This window comes from Cherax quadricarinatus, chromosome 88 (assembly GCF_038502225.1).
Source record: "Cherax quadricarinatus isolate ZL_2023a chromosome 88, ASM3850222v1, whole genome shotgun sequence".
NCBI lineage: Eukaryota > Metazoa > Arthropoda > Malacostraca > Decapoda > Parastacidae > Cherax > Cherax quadricarinatus.
This window is the reverse complement of record NC_091379.1, coordinates 12,926,376-12,949,973: the sequence shown is the minus strand read 5'-3', so window position 1 is coordinate 12,949,973 and position 23,598 is coordinate 12,926,376. Positions and strand designations below refer to the sequence as shown.

The following is a 23,598-nucleotide window of genomic DNA, read 5'->3' as shown; positions in this document are numbered from 1 at the left end:
ATTTTCCATCAAATTTCGTACTTTTGGTGTCATTACCATCAGGAAGAGATTCTCTGTTATTTCACAAGACATTTTTTTTGTTTTCTGAAACTTCAACACTAAGAGCAAGTTTGTGAGCGGGGTCTCGACAGTGAAGGGGTTAAAGAAAAGAAAGTAGCTGGAGTATTAAAGTTACGGAAAGAAAAAAGTTTTTCTATGAATGGAAATAACTGAATAAATAAGAACAATTTTTCCAACACTTGTATGGGAGTGAGACATGCCCCTTGAATGTTATGGAAAAGTAGAGGCTGGAGGTAGTAGAGATTTTTTGTTGGAGACCAATGTGTGGTTTAAATATTATGCATGAAATAAGCAGTGAAGATATATAAAGAGTATGGTGGCAGTAAACATATTGTATAATTCAAAGAGGGTGAAGGGTTGAGATGGTTAGGACTTTTAAGAAGTATGAGACAGACTGAACAAGGTATATTAATCTGTGGTGGTTGGCAAGTGGTGAAGGGGACATTATGAAAGGCAGTGAAGGAATGGAATGAGAAAGGTTCTTTTTATGTATGGGTTTCATTATACAATAGTGTACATGTATGTGATTGCAGCGAGTGGAGACAAGTAGTTTATGGTATTTGAAATGCTAAGCAGGAAAACTGCTTAGCAGGATTTAAGTTCTGAAAATAAACAGTACCTGCATTCTAAATGACAGAGCAGAGCTTGATTTCTGAAACTAACAATACCTACACTCTAAAGATGTTGTGGTTTGGCGAATCATTCTAATTGTGATATCTGGGTTCTTCTGGAAAGACAACTAGGAAATTACTGATAATAAATGTCTTTTCCTTTATTTATTAAAAAATATACATTGTCCACATAAATAAACAAATGATTATAGAAAAAGTGCATACTTACGGTATACCATTATTAAGCATCCTCTCAAACAGTGACACATCCAAACCATATTTTGTAGCCAACTCATACACTGTTGTGCTAGGACGAAGCTGTTGATGATCACCTGAAAGAAATGTGCAATACAAATTATGTACGAAAATTAATCAGAGAATGGAGAAAAAGGATGTATCCAGATATTTGGGAGTGGACAAGGCAGCAGATGAGTCTATGAAATATGACGAGAACCACAAAGCAGATGTAAGGTAGTATTAATGTTGGTAGAATTACTGACAATACATTAAGTAAAAAGGACACAAGTGCAACTAATGCAGCATTTTATTGGGAATGGGGGTTCCCCATCAGTGCCATCTTAGCTAACTTGCACATATATGAAAAATCTGGAAGCTGAATACTTCGCCAACTTCATCCCCACCAGCGTCACTTGGTTACATTATGTGGACAACGCCCTCATAATAACTCCCAAACATTTTGATGTGCAGAATCTTCAGGCAAGACTAGGCAGCTGAACTGGCTCTCCAGTTTACACTCAAAGAGGAGGAGTCCAATGACAAGCTACCTTTCCTAGACATCTTCATTCAGAAAGTTGACAACACTAAGGTTTCAAGTTTACCGGAAACCTACAAACAAAAATGATCTCACACACTTGTTCTCCAGTCAAGATATTAAGACCAAAAGAGACATCATCAGATTTTTCCTAAGATCATACAGAATTTGTAGTCCAGAGTATCTTGACAAAGAGTGTACACACACACATACACCAAACTTTCACTGATCTACATTTTCCTTCCTTTTTCATGAAAGACTGAAAAAAAAGAGCCCTTCAGATCATTAATTCTCCAGGCACCAACACCACTCCTAACAGTTATAATCTTTCCCAACAGCCAGGTTGCATTGAACATTTCTAAAGTACTCACTCATGCTAACACTAGAGTTGCCATCACAACCAGCACTTCCATAAAGGATCTAACTAGGGTAAAATTGAAGCACCATGAGCCAGTCAATGCTGGGGTTTACACTATACCCTATTGAGGCTGCAACAGAATATACAGAGGACCCTCTGTTTTCATGATTTTCAGTTACCGCCAGCGTTTCTCAAAAATATAGGCTCTGTTTTCGTTACTTTCCTCTGTTTTCATCAGTCGTACGGAACACGCCCGAGTGGCCGCATGCACACAAACCCTCCCACACATAGACAAGGTGGACAGAGACAGGATGTTCCAGAGAGTGGACACAGAAACGAGGGGTCACAATTGGAAGCTGAAGACCCAGATGAGTCAAAGGGATGTTAGGAAGTACTTCTTCAGTCATAGTCAGGAAGTGGAAGAGCCTAGCAAGTGAGGTAGTGGAGGCAGGAACCATACACAGCTTTAAGATGAGGTATGATAAAACTCATGGAGCAGGGATAGAGAGGACCTAGTAGCACTCAGTGAAGAGGCAGGGCCAGGAGCTGCAACCACAATTAGGCGAGTACATGCACATGGACTTGCTTTTCATAGGTTGACTCGCGAATAGTAGTTTGTCCGGGACGCGTATGCACGGTGTGAGATGGGGAGGCCTCCCTACCCAGCCAGTCTGGCATTGTTTACCAGTGAGTGAAGGTCCCCTCAAGTGCTCCTACGAAATATTTCATAATATTCCACTCATTTTAGTGCTTGCAAGTACTAAATAAGCTACCATGGCTCCAAAGAAAGCTCCTAGTGCCAAGCCTGTGGTAAAGAAGGTGAGAAATATGTACAGTGACAAAGTCTTGGGCCATTTTAGGGAAGTGTTCAAGAGACGCCAGAAACAGAGCTCTCTCCACAGTTACTTTGCAAGACAGGACTAGAGTGACTCTCAAGGTGGTCCTAGTGGCATTAAGAAACAGATAAGAGAAGCAACCCCAGAGAAGCAATTGGTACCTGAGGTGTTGCTGGAAGGGGATTTCCCTTCCAAACTATAAACAATCCAATCTCTCTCCTCCTCCAGTCCCCCATACACTAAGAAGAATCTCCAATAAAGGTAAGTGTTATGCTGTTAATGTTTCATTCATCATTTCCCATTGTATTGTTTATGTACTACATGTATATTTCATGTAAAAAATTTTTTTGTTTTAATACTTCTGGGTGTCAGGAACGGATTAATTGTATTTACATTATTTCTTATGGGGAAAATTGATTCGCAAATCGTAAATTTCGTTTGTAGTAGCTCCTCCAGGAACGGATTAATTACGAAAAACGAGGGACCATTGTACCTGGGTGTTAGTCAACTGGTGTGGGTCGCATCCTAGGGGACAAGATTGAGGACCCCAATGGAAATAAGTTAGACAGTCCTCGATGATGAACTGACTGAGTTATCCTGGGTGGCTATTCCTCCGGGGTTAAAAATCCGAAAAAATCTCATCTTATCTCTTAACCCTTAAATGGTCCAAACAGATCGATGTTCAAATTCGTAGTGCTCAAAAAGTAGATCTACTTTTTTATACATATTTTCAAATATAAAAAAAAAAGTAGATAAAAATTTTTTTACACGTTTTCAAATGTAAAATAAAAAAGATCTATATTTTTTTACATACTTTCAGATGTTGAAAAAACGTATATATATGTTTGGACCGTTTGAGGGTTAACATAACCTTGCGAGGTCATATAAAACATTTCATAATAATCCATTGTTTTTTGTGCTAAATAAGCCACCATGGGCCCAAAAAAAGTTCCTAGTGCCAGCCCTATGGTAAAGGTGAGAAACATGTTAGAATTCAAGAAAGAGCTCATAGCACAGTACCAAAGTGGAGGAGGAAGAGAGAGGAGAATGTGCCTTCTTCAGTGATTCTACGATTTGTACAAACTAAAGCAGCAGGTGTCGATAAAGACTATAGTGCCAGCCAGTGATAAAGTGTAGCATTAACATTGTAGCAAGCAAGTTATGAGATTAAGTAATAGAAAAAGGACACGAAACTAACTCCTCCATTGTTGTTGGAGGTATGTAGGGTCACTTGACAACATGTGCCACCTGCATATCTTCTACCATCCTAAACTTCTGCCAGCATCTCCACCAAGGTAAGTGTAAATATTTATTATTTATAAAGTGTAAATATTTCTTATTCATAAATTACATACATTGTTTCAGTGTAAATAGTGGTGGTGGCCTCTGCTGCCTCCACCACCACCACCACTACAGGTCTCCCTCCACATTCACAAGTTCCACTCTAGCGGGCTTTGAACATTCGCAAATGCCCATCCGCCCAATTATATTTAAAATATGTCATTACATATGTTAGGAATTGTGGTGGTGGCAGAGTTTGGAGATAAGACAAGATAGCCTTTCAATATGACACTAATATCAACTCTACGGCTTATTTATCTATCACAGTTCATCTAATATGACATAATAAACAATATTAATAACATAGAAACATGACATTTTATTCATTCTAGAGTATATATGTCATTAAGTATGTCACGAGAATTGTGTGTGGTTGTTGTTCAGTGAATAAGGGCCACCGAGAGCATAAGCCATACATAGTGGTGGTGGGGGTGGCAGCAGAGGTGGTGGTGTTGTCAGTCGCCCTGTATAATTCCAACAACACAGGAGGAGTTAGGTTCATGCTGTCCTTTTTCTATCATATAATCACTTAACTTACTTGCTACACTTTATCGCTGGCTGGTGCTATAGCCTTTATCGACTCATTCTGCTTTACTATTGTACATATCGCAGAATCACTGAAGAAGGCACATTCTCCCTTCTCTCTTCCTCCTCCACTTTGGTACTCTGCCAAGAGTATTTTACAACGTTTTCATTATATTTTATGATGTTTTCATGTGTTTTATGATTGTTCATGGTTCAATAGGTTAAGGAAGCAGTATTGTTAGGCTAAGTAAATGCTATTATTATATTTCCCTACAATATACAGTGGACCCCCGCATAGCGAACTTAATCCGTGCAAGAGGGCTGGTCGTTATGCGAAATGTTCGCTATGCGAATTAATTTTCCCCATAAGAAATAATGGAAATAAAATTAATCCGTGCAAGACACCCAAAAGTATGAAAAAAAAATTTTTTTACCACAAAAAAATGTTAATTTTAGTACACACAAACTGAAAAAGGCATGCACAATTACATGACACTTACTTTTATTGAAGATCTGGTGATGATTGATGGGATGGGAGGAGGGGAGAGAGAGTGTTAGTGTTTAGAAGGGGAATCCCCTTCCATTAGGACTTGAGGTAGCAAGTCCTTTTCCGGGGTTACTTCCCTTCTTCTTTTAATGCCACTAGGACCAGCTTCAGAGTCACTGGACCTCTGTCGCACAACAAATCTGTCCATAGAGCTCTGTACCTCCCGTTCCTTTACGATTTGTCTAAAATGGGCCATAACATTGTCATTGAAATAGTCACCAGCACGACTTGCAACAGCTGTGTCAGGGTGATTTTCATCCATAAAGGTTTGCACTTCAACCCACTGTGCACACATTTCCTTAATTTTTGAAGTAGGCACAATGGATTCCACAACTGGCATAGGCTTCTCAGGGTTAGCCCCAAACCCTTCAAAATCTTTCTTAATTTCCATACTAATTCTCACCCTTTTTACCACAGGGTTGGCACTAGAAGCTTTCTTGGGGCCCATGGTCACTTATTTTCCAGAAACAGCACCGAAAACACTGTAATAATACGAAATATTCTGAGTGTATGCTTGAATGTTACCGCGGAGGCTGGCTGGTAAACAATGGGACGGGCGGCACATGTGAGGCTGGCTGAGGCCGCACATTGGACGCGTCTCGGACGAAGGTCGCTGAGCGGGTTTTTGTCCACTATGCGGGGCAAAATTTTAGCGAACAAAGCGTTCGCTATGCGGATTGTTCGCTATGCAAGGCATTCGCTATGCGGGGGTCCACTGTACTTGTGCACCAAACATTTGCGATTTTTCTACATTCGCGAGGTTCTTGATCCCCTAACCCTTGCGAATGGGGAGATAGACCTGTATATGTATGGCTTATGCTGTCAGTGGCCCTTATAAACCCAACAAATCCACCAACACTCTCACATACAGGGCAGGGGTCGGCCTAGGAAAGGTTGGAGGGAGGGGGTAAAGGTGGTTTTGTGTGCGAGGGGCTTGGACTTCCAGCAGGCATGCGTGAGCATGTTTGATAAGAGTGAATGGAGACAAATGGTTTTTAATACTTGACGTGCTGTTGGAGTGTGAGCAAAGTAACATTTATGAAGGGGTTCAGGGAAACCGGCAGGCTGGACTTGAGTCCTGGAGATGGGAAGTACAGTGCCTGCACTCTGAAGGAGGGGTGTTAATGTTGCAGTTTAAAAACTGTAGTGTAAAGCACCCCTCTGGCAAGACAGTGATGGAGTGAATGATGGTGAAAGCTTTTCTTTTTCGGGCCACCCTGCCTTGGTGGGAATCGGCCGGTGTGATAATAAAAAAAAAAAATATTTTTTATTATGTCATATTAGATGAATTGTAAGATAAATAAGCCATAAAGTTGATACAGGTACCATCCGACTTATGACAAAGTTTGGTTTTGACATACTGGTCCTAAGTCAAAATGGACACAAGTCAAACCTTACTACTGAATATCAACATCACATTTTTCTAATGATTTTATTTTATTGTTTTATTTTGGTATTTCATTTTTTACTTTACTTTTTATGCTGTTAGTACTGTATTTTATACTGTAAGGTTTAGGATAAACACTGTACAACACAGTTATTTCCCAGAAATTTGGCATACAAAACATGGTCGTAAGTCGAGTGGTCATATGTCGAGCAGGCCGCAAGTAAGATGGTAGGTGTATTAGCATCATATTTAAGCATTTTGTCCTGTCTCCAAACAATAAACTCTCCTCCCTCCATACACCAATAAGACTCTTCAATGAAGGTAAAAGTGATTTAATGTTCATTTATCAACTTCATTAGTGCTTTATATCTATTTCTCATTGTTTTCTGTATGTAAAACTATAGTTTTCTCTATAAAATTTATTTTTTGTTAATATTTTTGAGTGTCTGGAACAGATTAATTGGATTTACATTACAGTGGACCCTCAACTAACGATATTAATCCGTTCCTGAAAGCTTGACGTTAGCTGAAATTATCATCAGCTGAATTAATTTTTCCCATAAGAAATAATGGAAATCAAATTAATCCATGCAAGACACCACAAAGTATGAAAAAAAAAAATTTACTACATGAAATATTAATTTTAATACACACAAACTGACACTTACCTTTATCGAAGATCTGGTGACGACTGATGGGATGGGAGGAAGGGAGCCTGTGGAAGTTGTTAATGTTTAGAAGGGGAATCCCCTTCCATTAAGACTTGAGGTATCAAGTCCTTTTCCGGGGTTACTTCCCTTCTTTTAATGCCACTAGTAACCAGCGGCAGAGTCACTGGACCTCTGTCGCACAACAAATCTGTCTATAGAGGTCTGTACCCATTCCTTTAAGATTTGCCTAAAATGGGCCACAACATTGTCATTGTAATAGTTACCAACACAGCTTGCAATAGCTGTGTTAGGGAGATTTTCAACCATAAAGGTTTGCAGTTCAACCCACTTTGCACACATACAGTGGACCCCCGCATACCGATGGCATCACATAACGATTAATCCGCATACCACTTGCTTTAATCGCAAAAATTTTGCCTCGCATACCGCTTAAAAACCCGCTCACCGATTTTCGTCCGAGACGCGTCCAATGTGCGCCCTCAGCCAGCCTCACATGTGCTGCCAGTGGCATTGTTTACCAGCCAGCCTCCGCGGTAACATCCAAGCATACAATCGGAATATTTCGTATTATTACAGTGTTTTCGGTGCTTTTTCTGGAAAATAAGTGACCATGGGCCCCAAGAAAGCTTCTAGTGCCAACCCTACAGCAATAAGGGTGAGAATTCCAATAGAGATGAAGAAAGAGATCATTGCTAAGTATGAAAGTGGAGTGCGTATCGCCGACCTGGTCAGGTTGTACAAGAAATCCCAATCAACCATTGCTACTATTGTGGGCACCAGAAAGGCAATCAAGGAAGCTGTTCTTGCCAAAGGTTTAACTGTGTTTTTGAAACAAAGATCGCAAGTGATGGAAGATGTTGAGAGACTCTTATTGGTGTGGATAAATGAAAAGCAGCTAGCAGGAGATAGTGTCTCTCAAGCGATCATAAGCGAAAAGGCTAGGAAGTTGCATGAGGATTTAATTAAAAAAATGCCTGCAACTAGTGCTGATGTGAGTGAATTTAAGGCCAGCAAAGGTTGGTTTGAGAGATTTAAGAAGCGTAGTGGCATACATAGTGTGATAAGGCATGGTGAGGCTGCCAGTTCGGACCACAAAGCGGCTGAAAAATATGTGCATGAATTCAAGGAGTACATAGAGACTGAAGGACTGAAACCTGAACAAGTGTTTAATTGTGATGAAACAGGCCTGTTTTGGAAGAAAATGCCAAGCAGGACCTACATTACTCAGGAGGAAAAGGCACTCCCAGGACATAAGCCTATGAAAGACAGGCTTACTTTGTTGATGTGTTCCAATGCTACTGGTGATTGCAAAGTTAAGCCTTTATTAGTGTATCACTCTGAAACTCCCAGAGCGTTCAGGCAAAAGAATGTCTTCAAGGAGAATTTGTGTGCTGTGGAGGGCAAACAGTAAGGCATGGGTCACTAGGGACTTTTTCTATGACTGGTTACACCATGCATTTGCCCCCAATGTGAAAGATTACCTAACTGAAAAGAAATTAGAACTTAAGTGCCTCCTGGTGTTAGACAATGCCCCTGGTCATCCTACAGACGTGGCAGAGCGACTTTATGGGGACATGAAATTCATTAACATCAAGTTTTTGCCTCCTAATACCACTCCTCTCCTGCAGCCCATGGACCAGCAGGTTATTGCAAACTTCAAAAAACTGTACACAAAAGCTCTGTTTGAAAGGTGCTTTGTAGTGACCTCAGAAACTCAACTGACTCTAAGAGAGTTTTGGAGAGAGCACTTTAATATCCTCAATTGTGTAAACCTTATAGGTAAGGCTTGGGAGGGAGTGACTAAGAAGACCTTGAACTCTGCTTGGAAGAAACTGTGGCCAGAATGTGTAGACAAAAGGGATTTTGAAGGGTTTGAGGCTAACCCTGAGAGGATTATGCCAGTTGAGGAATCCATTGTGGCATTGGGAAAGTCCTTGGGGTTGGAGGTTAGTGGGGAGGATGTGGAAGAGTTGGTGGAGGAGGACAATGAAGAACTAACCACTGATGAGCTGATAGATCAACTTCAACAGCAAGAGGCCAGACCTGAGGAAACTGGTTCAGAGGAGGGGAGAGAGAAATTGAAGAAGTTGCCTACTACAAAGATTAAGGAAATGTGTGCAAAGTGGCTTGAAGTGCAAACCTTTTTTGATGAAAATCACCCTCACACAGCTATTGCAAGCCGTGTTGGCAACCTGTACACTGACAATGTTGTGAAACACTTTAGGGAAGTCATAAAGGAACGAGAGGTACAGGCCACTATGGACAGATATGTTGTGCGAAAGAAGTCCAGTGACTCTGAAGCTCGTCCTAGTGGCATTAAAAGAAGAAGGGAAGTAACCCCAGAAAAGGACTCGACACCTCAAGTCTTAATGGAAGGGGATTCCCCTTCTAAACACTAACACTCTCTCTCCCCTCCTCCCATCCCATCAATCATCACCAGATCTTCAATAAAAGTAAGTGTCATGTAAGTGTGCATGCCTTTTTCAGTTTGTGTGTATTAAAATTAACATTTCATGTGGTAAAAAAAATTTTTTTTCACACTTTTGGGTGTCTTGCACGGATTAATTTGATTTCCATTATTTCTTATGGGGAAAATTCATTCGCATACCGATTATTTCGCATAACAATGACCCCTCTTGCACGGATTAAAATCGGTATGCGGGGGTCCACTGTATCCTTAATCTTTAATGTAGGCACAATGGATTCCACAACTGACATAGGCATCTCAGGGTTAACCCCAAACCCTTCAAAATCTTTCTTAATTTCCATACTAATTCTCACCTTTTTTATCACAGGGTTGGCACTAGAAGCTTTCTTGGAGCCCATGGTGACTTATTTTGCAGGTACAATCACTAAAAACGCTGTGATAATATGAAATATTCTGATTGTATGCGTGGATGCGACCGCACTGGCTGGCTTGTAAACACTGGCACCCACGGAACAACTGAGGCACGCTCAGGCCACACGTGGGCACGTCTCAAACGAATCGCGTTGGGCGAGTTTTTTAGCGTTAGCCGAGGCAAAACTTTTGCGTTAAAATGTATCGTTAGCTGGATTTAACATTAGCTGATGCCATCGTTAGCTGAGGGTCTACTGTATTTCTTATGGGAAATATTGCTTCAGTTTTCAAACAATTCGGTTTTCATCAGACTTTCTGGAATGAATTAATCACAAAAACCAAGGTTCCATTGTATCAGACAAGAGATAGCCTATGGCCAGAATGAAACGTAAATTTGTGCACATAAAAAGAATGAGGTAAATATGAGTTTGTGTGATAATTGACTGACTGATTTACTGATGTGACTGATTTACTGACTGACTTACTGACTTACTGACTTACTTAAAGTTAGACTTTTTCACTGAAGAGGACCCTGAAACGGTGTCTACAGCAGCTGATGCCTTACCATCAGTTGTATAATGTACTGCAGGGTAAAACAGAACAGAAATCCATTACAGAATTTATGCACACTCCAGTACAACCACTGACTTCAGTACCAAAACCTCTACCATCCACCTCAGACCAGTAGGGCCACAGCATAATTCTCCACTCTCCACAATCATCCACAAACACCAGCACCCACAATTTAAAGCAAGAAATACTATTATTTATGTTGCATTTGTGGTCTTAAGCAGTAAAAACAACATAATACATCAAGACAAGGAACTACAATTACATATTCACTTTTATTTTTATAAGATCTGTTGGTCTAAAGAAAGTTGTTTGGCTTTCTGGGGGCACCCAGGAATGTAACCCTATTTTTCCCATAAGTTCTCCATTTTGTCTAACACAGTTTTAACTACCACAGCGTTTTCAGGAACGTAACTGCCGTGTCAAAAAATGGTCTACTGTATATCACCTCTGAAAAGTACGTAGTCACGATACCACTTGCTTTAGTGACTGCGAAATGATTAAAAATATTAATTTATTTTTGTTCAGAAATAAAATCAGAACTTAAGTGCACTGTTGGAAACAAATCTTTTTTGGACTTCTAAAAATCACTCAACCCTTTCAGGGTCCATGCCATAGATCTATGGCTTTGAAGCCATTGTTCAAACCGTAGATCTACGCCATGAACTCAGCTCACTTGGATAACCTATGAGTGGTAAATTTGGGCCTAGATATGTGTGTACACATCTATATGGTAAGTGTGCACCACATAAAACAAATCCTGCAGCACACAGTACATAATGAGAAAAAAATGCAACTGTAATTTTGGATTAAAACAGTGATTTTGCAGTGTTTTTTTGGTATATTTTTAATAGTTACATTCATTATTTCTTGGTCTCATTTGATAGAATGGAATATTTATTACAGAAATAGAGATGATTTTGATTGATTTTAGTATTGAAAATGTTTTGAAACTGAGCTCAAAGTATTGGAAGTGTTCAATTTTTGTCGATGTTCAAGAGCAAACAAATGTCGTCATGAGTCTAATACACATCAGCTGGTGGGTCTAATATACCTTCATAAATGTGGTGATGTTATAGGGTGATACCTCGAGTTTCAGCCATAATTCATTTCAGAAGGCTGTTCGAGTGTCGTTACCAAACGAATTTGTTCCCATAAGGAATAATGTAAATTAGATTAGTCCATTTCAGACCCCCAAAAATACACTTACAAAAAGCACTTACAAAAATACACTTATATAATTGTTTGAGTTGGGAGCTGTTTGAAACTCAAGATACAGTTATTACAACATTGCATAACAGTGTATCTTCCATGTTTTGGTGTGAATAAAAATTAATTATGTGAATAAAAAATCAAAATGGAATTCATTTGTAAAGCCTGAAAACATAATTAACGAACAAAGGAAATGTTAGTTTAGCACCAGGAATGCCTGCATTGTTTATTCTGGACCCTATTTTGAAATTGGAACATTTTGAACTTTTTGTTAAATTGACCAAATTACCAATTTCCAATCACTTTATTGGGTAGTTGAAACGGTTGACTGGGTGTTTTCTTATGCTCAACCAATAAAATAGAAGTAATACTAGCGAAATAGCTAAGAATTTGGTTGACTGGCAAGACAGTGATGGAGTGAATGATAGTGAAAGTTTCTTTTTCAGGCCACACTACCTTGGTGGGAAACAGCCGGTGTTAAAATAGTGGAACCTCCACTTACGAGCACATACATGTGCAGTGTTTCCAAATACGAGCAGTCGCTCAGTCGATTTTTTGCTTCCATATGCAAGCAAAATTTCCAGATGTGAGTGGGCCTCAAGGAAGGTTCCTTGACATTGGTGAGGGGCTCTTGCTCTTGTCTAGGAAATTGGATCTCAGTTGTTTATTGGACTATCTTAATGAAACTTCGGCAATGCATGATGGAAAGATGCTTCTTGATGTACACCAAAAAATTGAAAGCAGACTGGCAGACCTTGTACCTTGAAAACAGCCTTGTTGTACCCTGGTAGCAACCTTGTTGTACCCTGGTAGCAACCTTGTTGTGCCCTGGTAGCAACCTTGTTGTGCCCTGGTAGCAACCTTGTTGTGCCCTGGTAGCAACCTTGTTGTGCCCTGGTAGCAACCTTGTTGTGCCCTGGTAGCAACCTTGTTGTACCCTGGTAGCAACCTTGTTGTACCCTGGTAGCAACCTTGTTGTACCCTGGTAGCAACCTTGTTGTACCCTGGTAGCAACCTTGTTGTACCCTGGTAGCAACCTTGTTGTACCCTGGTAGCAACCTTGTTGTACCCTGGTAGCAACCTTGTTGTACCCTGGTAGCAACCTTGTTGTACCCTGGTAGCAACCTTGTTGTACCCTGGTAGCAACCTTGTTGTGCCCTGGTAGCAACCTTGTTGTGCCCTGGTAGCAACCTTGTTGTGCCCTGGTAGCAACCTTGTTGTACCCTGGTAGCAACCTTGTTGTGCCCTGGTAGCAACCTTGTTGTGCCCTGGTAGCAACCTTGTTGTACCCTGGTAGCAACCTTGTTGTACCCTGGTAGCAACCTTGTTGTACCCTGGTAGCAACCTTGTTGTACCCTGGTAGCAACCTTGTTGTGCCCTGGTAGCAACCTTGTTGTGCCCTGGTAGCAACCTTGTTGTGCCCTGGTAGCAACCTTGTTGTGCCCTGGTAGCAACCTTGTTGTGCCCTGGTAGCAACCTTGTTGTGCCCTGGTAGCAACCTTGTTGTACCCTGGTAGCAACCTTGTTGTACCCTGGTAGCAACCTTGTTGTACCCTGGTAGCAACCTTGTTGTGCCCTGGTAGCAAACTTGTTGTACCCTGGTAGCAACCTTGTTGTACCCTGGTAGCAACCTTGTTGTGCCCTGGTAGCAACCTTGTTGTACCCTGGTAGCAACCTTGTTGTACCCTGGTAGCAACCTTGTTGTATCCTGGTATCAACCTTATTGTACCCTGGTAGCAACCTTGTCATACCCTGGTAGCAACCTTATTGTACCCTGGTAGCAACCTTGTTGTGCAATGGAAGGAACTTTATTGTACCCTGGTAGCAACCTTATACCCTGGTAGAAACTTTGTAGTGCCCTGGTAGAAACTTTGTTGTACCCTGGTAGCAACCTTGTTGTACCCTGGTAGCAACTTTGTTGTACCCTGGTAGCAACTTTGTTGTACCCTGGTAGCAACTTTGTTATACCCTGGTAGCAACCTTGTTGTACCCTGGTAGCAACCTTGTTGTACCCTGGTAGCAACCTTGTTGTACCCTGGTAGCAACCTTGTTGTACCCTGGTAGCAACCTTGTTGTACCCTGGTAGCAACCTTGTTGTACCCTGGTAGCAACCTTGTTGTACCCTGGTAGCAACCTTGTTGTACCCTGGTAGCAACCTTGTTGTACCCTGGTAGCAACCTTGTTGTACCCTGGTAGCAACCTTGTTGTACCCTGGTAGCAACCTTGTTGTACCCTGGTAGCAACCTTGTTGTACCCTGGTAGCAACCTTGTTGTACCCTGTGCTATAAGCGAGTTTCTGAACACCACCACAAGATGGCAGTATGTATCAAAACAACGCTCAGTCCACTCCACTCGCAGTGGAGGGAATTCTCGTGTTTTCCTTAAGTTTCGTACAGTTATTTTGCAAAATTTCTTGTTTCTAACCATGTGTCCAAAAAAAGCAAGTGCAAAGGACAGTGCTGAGAAGAAAAAATGGATTTCCGTGGAATTAGAGCAGGAAATCATAGATAAACTAAATGGAGGGTTAAGGACAGTACCAGCGTACCACTTCTACGATATGTACAATACTAAAGCAGGAGGAGTCAGTGACAAAGTGTAGCATTAAGAGTGTAGCATTAAGAGTGTAGCATTAAGAGTGTAGCATTAAGAGTGTAGCATTAAAAGTGTAGCATTAACCCTTTCAGGGTCGACAGGCCCTCTCAGAGACTTGTTCTTAGGGTCGGCCAAATTTCAAAAAAAAAAAAAAATTATTTTTCCTTATGAAAAGATAGAGAATCTTTTCCTGATCATAATGACACCAAAAGTATGAAATTTGTTGGAAAACTTACGGACTTATGCTCTTGCAAAGTTAGCAGTCTCGACGATGTTTACGCATCGGCGATTTTGCCCACTTTGAGCCCTATTTTCGGCCAATTCCAGTGTACTAGTCGACAAAAATCATAACTATTTCATTAGAACTCCATTTTTTCTATCGAATGAGTACAAGAAACCACCCATTTACCGATTTCAACTATCCAATACAGTGATCAGAATTTAGCAATTTTGCCAATTTCACAAAAATTTCAAAAGATGCCAATTTCCGAATAGGGTCCAGAATAAACAAGAAAGACATTCCTGGCACTAAAATAACATTTCCTCTGTTCATTAGTCACTTCCCTACGCCCCTCTTACATTCTTTTGCTTTCCACTTTGAATTTTTATTCTCACAAAAAAATAGAAGATTTACTGTTATGCAGACTACTGCATTAGTGTAGAAATGGTATAAATATTATCGGTGCACTTGTGAAAGAATATTAGACTCACCAGTTGACGTGTATTGGACGCATAGCATGAGCAAATTCGCCGATGACACGAAGATAGGTAGGATAATTGATTCAAACGTAGATGTTAGGGAACTTCAGGAGGATTTAGACAAACTCTACTCTTGGTCAGAAAAGTGGCAGATGCAGTTCAATGTAGATAAATGCAAGGTTCTGAAGCTCGGGAGTGTCCATAACCCTAGCACTTATAAGTTAAATAATGTAGAACTTAACCATACAGATTGCGAAAAGGACTTGGGGGTTATGGTAAGCAGCAACCTTAAGCCAAGACAGCAATGCCTAAGCGTACGTAATAAGGCAAATAGATTACTGGGATTTATATCAAGAAGTGTAAGCAACAGAAGTCCAGAGGTCATACTGCAGCTTTATGCATCATTAATAAGGCCTCTCCTAGATTATGCAGCTCAATTCTGGTCTCCATATTACAGAATGGACATAAATTCGTTAGAAAACATTCAGCGTAGGATGACTAAATTAATACATAGCATTAGAAATCTTCCTTATGAAGAAAGATTGAAGACTCTTAAGTTACATTCACTTGTTAGACGAAGAATGAGGGGAGACCTGATCGAAGTGTATAAGTGGAAGATAGGTATTAATAAAGGGGATATTAACAAGGTCTTGAGGATATCTCTCCAAGAGAGAACCCGCAGTAATGGATTTAAATTAGATAAGTTTAGATTTAGAAAGGACATAGGAAAGTATTGGTTTGGAAATAGGGTAGTAGATGAGTGGAACAGTCTACCTAGTTGGGTTATTGAGGCTAGGACTTTGGGTAGTTTCAAATTTAGGTTGGATAAATACATGAGTGGGAAGGGTTGGATTTGAGTGGGACTTGCACATCAGAGCTTATTTCTTGGGTAGCATTGGAAATTGGGTAGGTCAAATGTTTGTTAGTGGGATGAATTGTAAAGGACCTGCCTAGCATGGGCCAACAGGCCTGCTGCAGTGTTCCTCCTTTCTTATGTTCTTATGTTTTGAACTTTGGTAAAAATAAAACATTTCTGCTACTTTGAGCTCAATTTCAAGGTACTTTTCATTGTAAAACTGGTCAAAATCATCTCAATTTCTGTAATATGTCTTCCATTCTATAAAATGAGACCAGGAAAACTAGAATATAACAATAAATACCATACAAAAATACAGCGCAAAACCGCTGTTTTAATCCAAAACACGGTCAAATTTGTTTTTTCTCATTACGCACTGTGTGCTGCAGGATTTTTTTTATACCATGTACACTGACCACATAGACCCATTCTTTCATATGTAGGTCTACCAGCTTTCTCTCATTAGATTTGAGGGCGCTAGAATTTAGGCATACTAGTACGTCAAAAACCCTGGTGCTTAAGCCGTACTAGTACGGCCGAAACCCTGAAAGGGTTAGAAGTGTAGCATTAAGAGTGTAAGCAATTGTAAGTCACTCTGACTTTTTTGGGCTATCCTAGGTTCTCTGCACATGTAGTCAGGAGCAGGAATGGCCACTGTGGTGGCCCTATAAACCCCAGCAACAATGGCTGCTGTTGCCACTACTAGCCACATACTTAATGACATGTATTTTATTCATTCTAGTGTATATATCATGTTTATGTTATTAATATTGTTTATTATGTCATATTAGATGAATTATGATAGATAAATAAGCCATGGAGATGATAGTAGGAAAATTATTGAAGTATTTTATTGTGACTGGAATGCCACTGTAATGGATTAATTGCATTTCATTTAATTAATTTAAATGAGGAAAATTGACTCTGCAAATGAGCAAATCCAGATGCAAGCAAGGTCATGGAATGGATTAAACTCGTGAGTGGAGGTTCCATTGTAATAATAATAATAATAATAATAATAATAATAATAATAATAATAATAATAATAATAAATAATAATAAAAGTGATTATTGTTAAAACCACTTTTGGCCATATATATAAGCTATCAATTAATTATTGTCTTATTAGTCTTATCATTGGCTTAAGTTTGCCTGAAATGCTCTTGATACTAAGAGGCTTCCTGCATGCACACCTGTCATTCACCTCTGAACAAAAGTTGTATCATGCTGAAATAAAGAATCTTTAATGACACAGAGCTGATATTGTGCTTGCTTCATAACCAGTAAACTTAAAACAATGCTTAAATAAAAATTACAATGAATATTTTTAATCTAACACACTTAATAACATTCAGTGCACTATCATAAAACTACGAACAAAGAAAATATACCTAAGCCCTTGATATACTGTAACTTGTATTTTAACCCTTTCAGGGTTTCGGCTGTACTAGTAGGCTTACGCACCAGGGCTTTTGACCTACTAGTACGCCTAAATTCTAGCGCCCTCAAAGCTAGTGAGAGAAAGCTGGAAAGCCTACATATGAAAGAATGGGTCTACGTGGTCAGTGTACATGGTATAAAAAAAAATCCTGCAGCACACAGTGCGTAATGTGAAAAAGAAAACTTTGACAGTGTTTTTGGATTAAAACAGCGACTTTGCACTGTATTTTTGTATGGTATTTATTGTTGTATTCTAGTTTTCCTGGTTTCATTTTATAGAATGGAGGACATATTACAGAAATTGAGATGATTTTGACTGGTTTTGCAAAGAAAATTACCTTGAAATTGCGCTCAAAGTAGCAGAAATGTTCGGTTTTTACCAAAGTTCAAAAGTAAATAAATCATGCTATGCGTCCAATACACATCAACTGGTGAGCCTAATATTCTTTCACAAGTGCACCGATAATATTTATACCATTTCTACACTAATGCAGTAGTCTGCATAACAGTAAATCTTCTATTTTTTTGTGAGAATAAAAATTCAAAGTGGAAAGCAAAAGAATGTAAGAGGGGCATTGGGACATGACTAATGAACAGAGGAAATGTCATCTTATTGCCAGGAATTTCTTTCTTGTTTATTCTGGACCCTATTCGGAAATTGGCATCTTTTGAAATTTTTGTGAAATTGGCAAAATTGCTAAATTCTGACCACTGTATTGGATAGCTGAAATCGGTAAATGGGTGGTTTCTTGTACTCATTCGAAAGAAAAAATGGAGTTCTAGCGAAATAGTTATGATTTTTGTCGACTAGTATGCTGGAATTGGCCGAAAATTGGACTCAAAGTGGGGAAAATCGCCGATGCATAAACATCGTCGAGACAGCTAACTTCGCGAGAGCATATTTCCGTAAGTTTCCCATAAAATTTCATACTTTTGGTGTCATTATGATCGGGAAAAGATTCTCCATCTTTTCATAAGAATTTTTTTTTTTTTTTTTTTTTTTTTTTTTTTGAAATTTGGCCGACCCTGAGAACAAGTCTCTGAGAGAGCCTGTTGATGCAGCCATAAATCCATAAATATCTAGTGATCAGTGAAGCCAAAACAGAGCATCACATCTCAATCATATTCTGAAACACAGTAAAATGTATAAAGTACTTACCAATCATAATTAAATGTTTGCAGTTAACCGAGAGCGATGTAATAACATGAGCCTCCAGCACTTCAGCAGCTTCTTCAATAATTACTGAAATGTTAAAAATACCTCTTATAATGAGTCTTTGTTCATGTATTGTTCACATTAATACTACAGTGTGGAAGACAATGCTACACTGTGGAAGACAATCCAACAGTGTGGAAGACAATGCTACACTGTGGAAGACAATGCAACAGTGTGGAAGACAATGCTACACTGTGGAAGACAATGCAACAGTGTGGAAGACAATGCTACACTGTGGAAGACAATGCAACAGTGTGGAAGACAATGCAACCTGCTTTTTTAATTTGCATGGCATTTGGTGTGAAAATATTTTGTGTCTTCCATTTCATGCCAGATGCACCTATATTCTACCCAAACATTACTGCCCTTTTTCTCCTCCATACCAGTGAGGTTGTCAGGGGTGCGAGGTTGTCAGGGACGTGAGGCTGTCAGGGACATGAAGCTGTCAGGGATATGAGGCTGTCAGGGACATGAGGCTGTCAGGGACATGAGGCTGTCAGGGACGTGAGGCTGTCAGGGATGTGAGGCTGTCAGGGACATGAGGGGTTGTCAGGGGGAGGGGCTGTCAGGGATGTGAGGCTGTCAGGGATGTGAGGCTGTCAGGGACGTGAGGGGTTGTCAGGGGGAGGGGCTGTCAGGGACGTGAGGCTGTCAGGGACCTGAGGCTGTCAGGGACGTGAGGCTGTCAGGGGTGTGCAGATGTCAGGGGTGTGAAGTTGTCAGGGGTGTGAAGTTGTCAGGGGTGTGAAGTTGTCAGGGGTGTCAGGCTGTCAGTGTGTAAATGAGTGTTTGTGACTATTTTATTACTACAATGGACCCTCCCTTTTCGTCCATCTCCGTTATCGCCGATTTCTGTTTTCACTGATTTTTTCGTCAAAATATTGGGTCCTTTTTCGTCGATTTTCTCCATTTTCATTGATGGTATGGACCCTATCCAGTGCCCAGCAAGCACACAATGGACCCTCCCACACGCATTCTGTGGCAGTGTCGCATTGTTTCTTGGTGAGTGAACATATCCTGCAAGGTCATGCAAAACATTCTGTAATAATCCACTGCTTTTGGCACATGTGTGACTGCTAAATAAGCCACCATGGCCCTAAAGAAAGCTCCTAGTGCCAGTCCTTTAGTAAAGAAAGTGAGGAACACAGTAGAAATGAAGAAAGAAATCTTTCAAAAATATGATAGTGGCATTTGCATTGCCAAACTCGGCAGGATGTACAGGAAGGCACCATCAACCATCAGCTCCAATGGAGTGAAGAGAAAAGAAATCATGGAAGCTGATGTTGCGAAAGGGGTGAATGCACTAACAAAACAGAGATCCCAAGCAAATGAAGATGTGGAGAAACTGTTGTTGGTGTGGACCAAAGAAAAACAGTTAGTGGGAGATAGTGTTGTGCAGTCCATTACTTGTGAAAAGGAAAGGCAATTGCATGACGATCTCATAAAGAAACTCCCTGGAACAAGTGCTGATGTTGGTGAATTTAAGGCCAGCAAAAGGCTGGTTCGAAAATTTCAAAAAGCGAAGTGGCATACACAGTGTTGTAAGGCATGGTGAGGGTGCCAGTTCAGACAAACATGCATCTGAAAAATTCGTGCGAGAATTCAAAGATGATGTAGAGGCTGAAAAATTCCAACTCCAACATGTGTTCAGTTGTGACGAAACAGGCCTATTTTGGAAGAAAATGCCAAAGAAGACCTATGTCACGCAGGAGGAAAAGGCACTCCCAGGACACAAACCTATGAAAGACAGGCTAACTCTCTTGTTGTGTGGTAATGCTAGTGGGGCTTTCAAAGTGAAGCCTTTACTGGTGTATCACTCTGAAAATCCCGGAGTGCTCAAGGAAAAACAGTGGCTTCTAGTGTAAACTGTGTGATGAGGAAGGCTAACAGTAGGGCATGGGTCACGAGTAAAATTTTCTTGGAATGGTTCAATGAAGTGTTTGGCCCCAGTGTGAAGAAATACCTCCTGGATAATAAATTGCCACTCCAGTGCCTCCTGTTAATGGACAATGCTCCTGCTCATCCTCCAGACTTGGAAGACCAGTTGTCTAAGGAATTCAGTTTTGCAACAGTGAAGTTCTTGCCTCCTAACACCACTCCTCTCATCCAGCTCATGGACCAGCAGATCATTGTAAACTTCAAAAAACTGTACACCAAAGCAATGTTTCAAAGGGGCTTTGACATAACCTCGGACTCTGAATTGACCCTAAGAGAGTTCTGGAGAGGTCGTTTCAATATCTTCCATTGCATAACTTTATAGACAAGGTTTGGCAGGGAGTGACTTCCAGGACAATGAACCCTGCTTGGAGAAAATTGTGGCCAGATTGTGTCCAAGAGAGGGATTTTGAAGGGCTTAGGGCTGACCCTGTCAACCCTCTGCCTGTTGTGGAAAGTATTGTGGCACTGGGGAATTCCATGGCATTAGATGTGAGTGGCCAGGTTGTGGAAGAGTTGGAGGACCACAATCAAGAGCTAACCACTAATGAGCTGCAAGAGCTTCATCTGTAACAGCAACAGACCACAGCTCAGGAAATTGCTTCAGAGGAAGACGAAGAGAGATGGAAAAAAGTGCCTTCTTCAGAGATTAAGGAGATTTGTGCAAAGTGGTTAAGGGTGCACTCATTTGTGGAGGAACATCACCCTGAGAAAGCTGTTGCAATCTGTGCTGGCAACTTTTACAATGACAATGCCATGTCCCATATTAGGCAAATCTTAAAGAGATGCCAGAAACAGACATATCTGGACAGATATTTTGTGCGACAGAGGTCCGGTAACTCAAGCTGGTCCTAGTGGCATTAAAAAACAAAGACGGGAAGTGACCCCGGAAAAGGACTTGGAACCTAAAGTCCTTATGGAGTGGGATTCCCCTTCCAAACAATAATCTGTCTTCCCTCTCCCTCCTCTCTGTCTTCCTTTCACCAACAACAGCCTTCAATAAAGGTAAGTATCATGTTGAATGTTCATTCTTTTGCGCATGTAAATCTATCTTTAAGGTAAAAATTTATTTTTTTGTTAATACTTCTGGGTGTCTGGAATGGATTAATTGGATTTACATTATTTCTTATGAGGAAAAAATTGTTTCAGTTTTCACCGATTTCCATCTTTCCCAATCTCTATGGAACGGATTAAACACGAAAACCGAGGGTCCACTGTATTTCCATACATAATAATTGTGTAACAACAATTGGCTATGAAATCCCAAGATCTACTATAAACTTTAATTATCAGAACATAAAAATTATGTAAATTAAAAAAAAGAAAGGGAAAAAAAAGTATTATTATTATTATCACACTGGCCGATTCCCACCAAGGCAGGGTGGCCCGAAAAAGAAAAACTTTCACCATCATTCACTCCATCACTGTCTTGCCAGAAGGGTGCTTTACACTACAGTTTTTAAACTGCAACATTAACACCCCTCCTTCAGAGTGCAGGCACTGTACTTCCAATCTCCAGGACTCAAGTCCGGCCTGCCGGTTTCCCTGAACCCCTTCATAAATGTTACTTTGCTCACACTCCAACAGCACGTCAAGTATTAAAAACCATTTGTCTCCATTCACTCCTATCAAACACGCTCACGCATGCCTGCTGGAAGTCCAAGCCCCTCGCACACAAAACCTCCTTTACCCCCTCCCTCCAACCTTTCCTAGGCCGACCCCTACCCCGCCTTCCTTCCACTACAGACTGATACACTCTTGAAGTTATTCTGTTTCGCTCCATTCTCTCCACATGTCCGAACCACCTCAACAACCCTTCCTCAGCCCTCTGGACAAAAGTTTTGGTAATCCCGCACCGCCTCCTAACTTCCAAACTACGAATTCTCTGCATTATATTCACACCACACATTGCTCTCAGACATGACATCTCCACTGCCTCCAGCCTTCTCCTCGCTGCAACATTCATCACCCATGGTTCACACCCATATAAGAGCATTGGTAAAACCATACTCTCATACATTCCCCTCTTTGCCTCCAAGGACAAAGTTCTTTGTCTCCACAGACTCCTAAGTGCACCACTCACCCTTTTCCCCTCATCAATTCTACGATTCACCTCATCTTTCATAGACCCATCCGCTGACACGTCCACTCCCAAATATCTGAATACATTCACCTCCTCCATACTCTCTCCCTCCAATCTGATACCCAATCTTTCATCACCTAATCTTTTTGTTATCCTCATAACCTTACTCTTTCCTGTATTCACTTTCAATTTTCTTCTTTTGCACACCCTACCAAATTCATCCACCAATCTCTGCAACTTCTCTTCAGAATCTCCCAAGAGCAGTGTCAGCAAAGAGCAACTGTGACAACTCCCACTTTATGTGTGATTCTTTATCTTTTAACTCCACGCCTCTTGCCAAGACCCTCGCATTTACTTCTCTTACAACCCCATCCATAAATATATTAAACAACCACGGTGACATCACACATCCTTGTCTAAGGCCTACTTTTACTGGGAAATAATTTCCCTCTTTCCTACATACTCTAACTTGAGCCTCACTATCCTCGTAAAAACTCTTCACTGCTTTCAGTAACCTACCTCCTACACCATACACCTGCAACATCTGCCACATTACCCCCCTACCCACCCTGTCATACGCCTTTTCCAAATCCATAAATGCCACAAAGACCTCTTTAGCCTTATCTAAATACTGTTCACTTATGTGTTTCACTGTAAACACCTGGTCCACACACCCCCTACCTTTCCTAAAGCCTCCTTGTTCATCTGCTATCCTATTCTCCGTCTTACTCTTAATTCTTTCAATAATAACTCTACCATACACTTTGCCAGGTATACTCAACAGACTTATCCCCCTATAATTTTTGCACTCTCTTTTATCCCCTTTGCCTTTATACAAAGGAACTATGCATGCTCTCTGCCAATCCCTAGGTACCTTACCCTCTTCCATACATTTATTAAATAATTGCACCAACCACTCCAAAACTATATCCCCACCTGCTTTTAACATTTCTATCTTTATCCCATCAATCCCAGCTGCCATACCCCCTTTCATTTTACCTACTGCCTCATGAACTTCCCCCACACTCACAACTGGCTCTTCCTCACT

General features: G+C 40.6%; 1 protein-coding gene across 4 annotated transcripts in view; it reads right to left on the bottom strand.

Moving 5' to 3' along the window:
- Window positions 1-23,598, bottom strand: part of LOC128698470 (NFX1-type zinc finger-containing protein 1-like) — a 412,092-nt gene that overhangs the window by 334,342 nt on the left and 54,152 nt on the right. For all 4 annotated transcript variants that reach the window (XM_070103988.1, XM_070103990.1, XM_070103989.1 and 1 more), the window contains exons 3-4: window positions 18,476-18,559; window positions 901-1,003 (exon numbers count right to left, since the gene is read on the bottom strand). In XM_070103988.1, coding sequence (XP_069960089.1) covers window positions 901-1,003; window positions 18,476-18,559 — 187 coding nt within the window. The remainder of the gene's footprint in view (window positions 1-900; window positions 1,004-18,475; window positions 18,560-23,598) is intronic.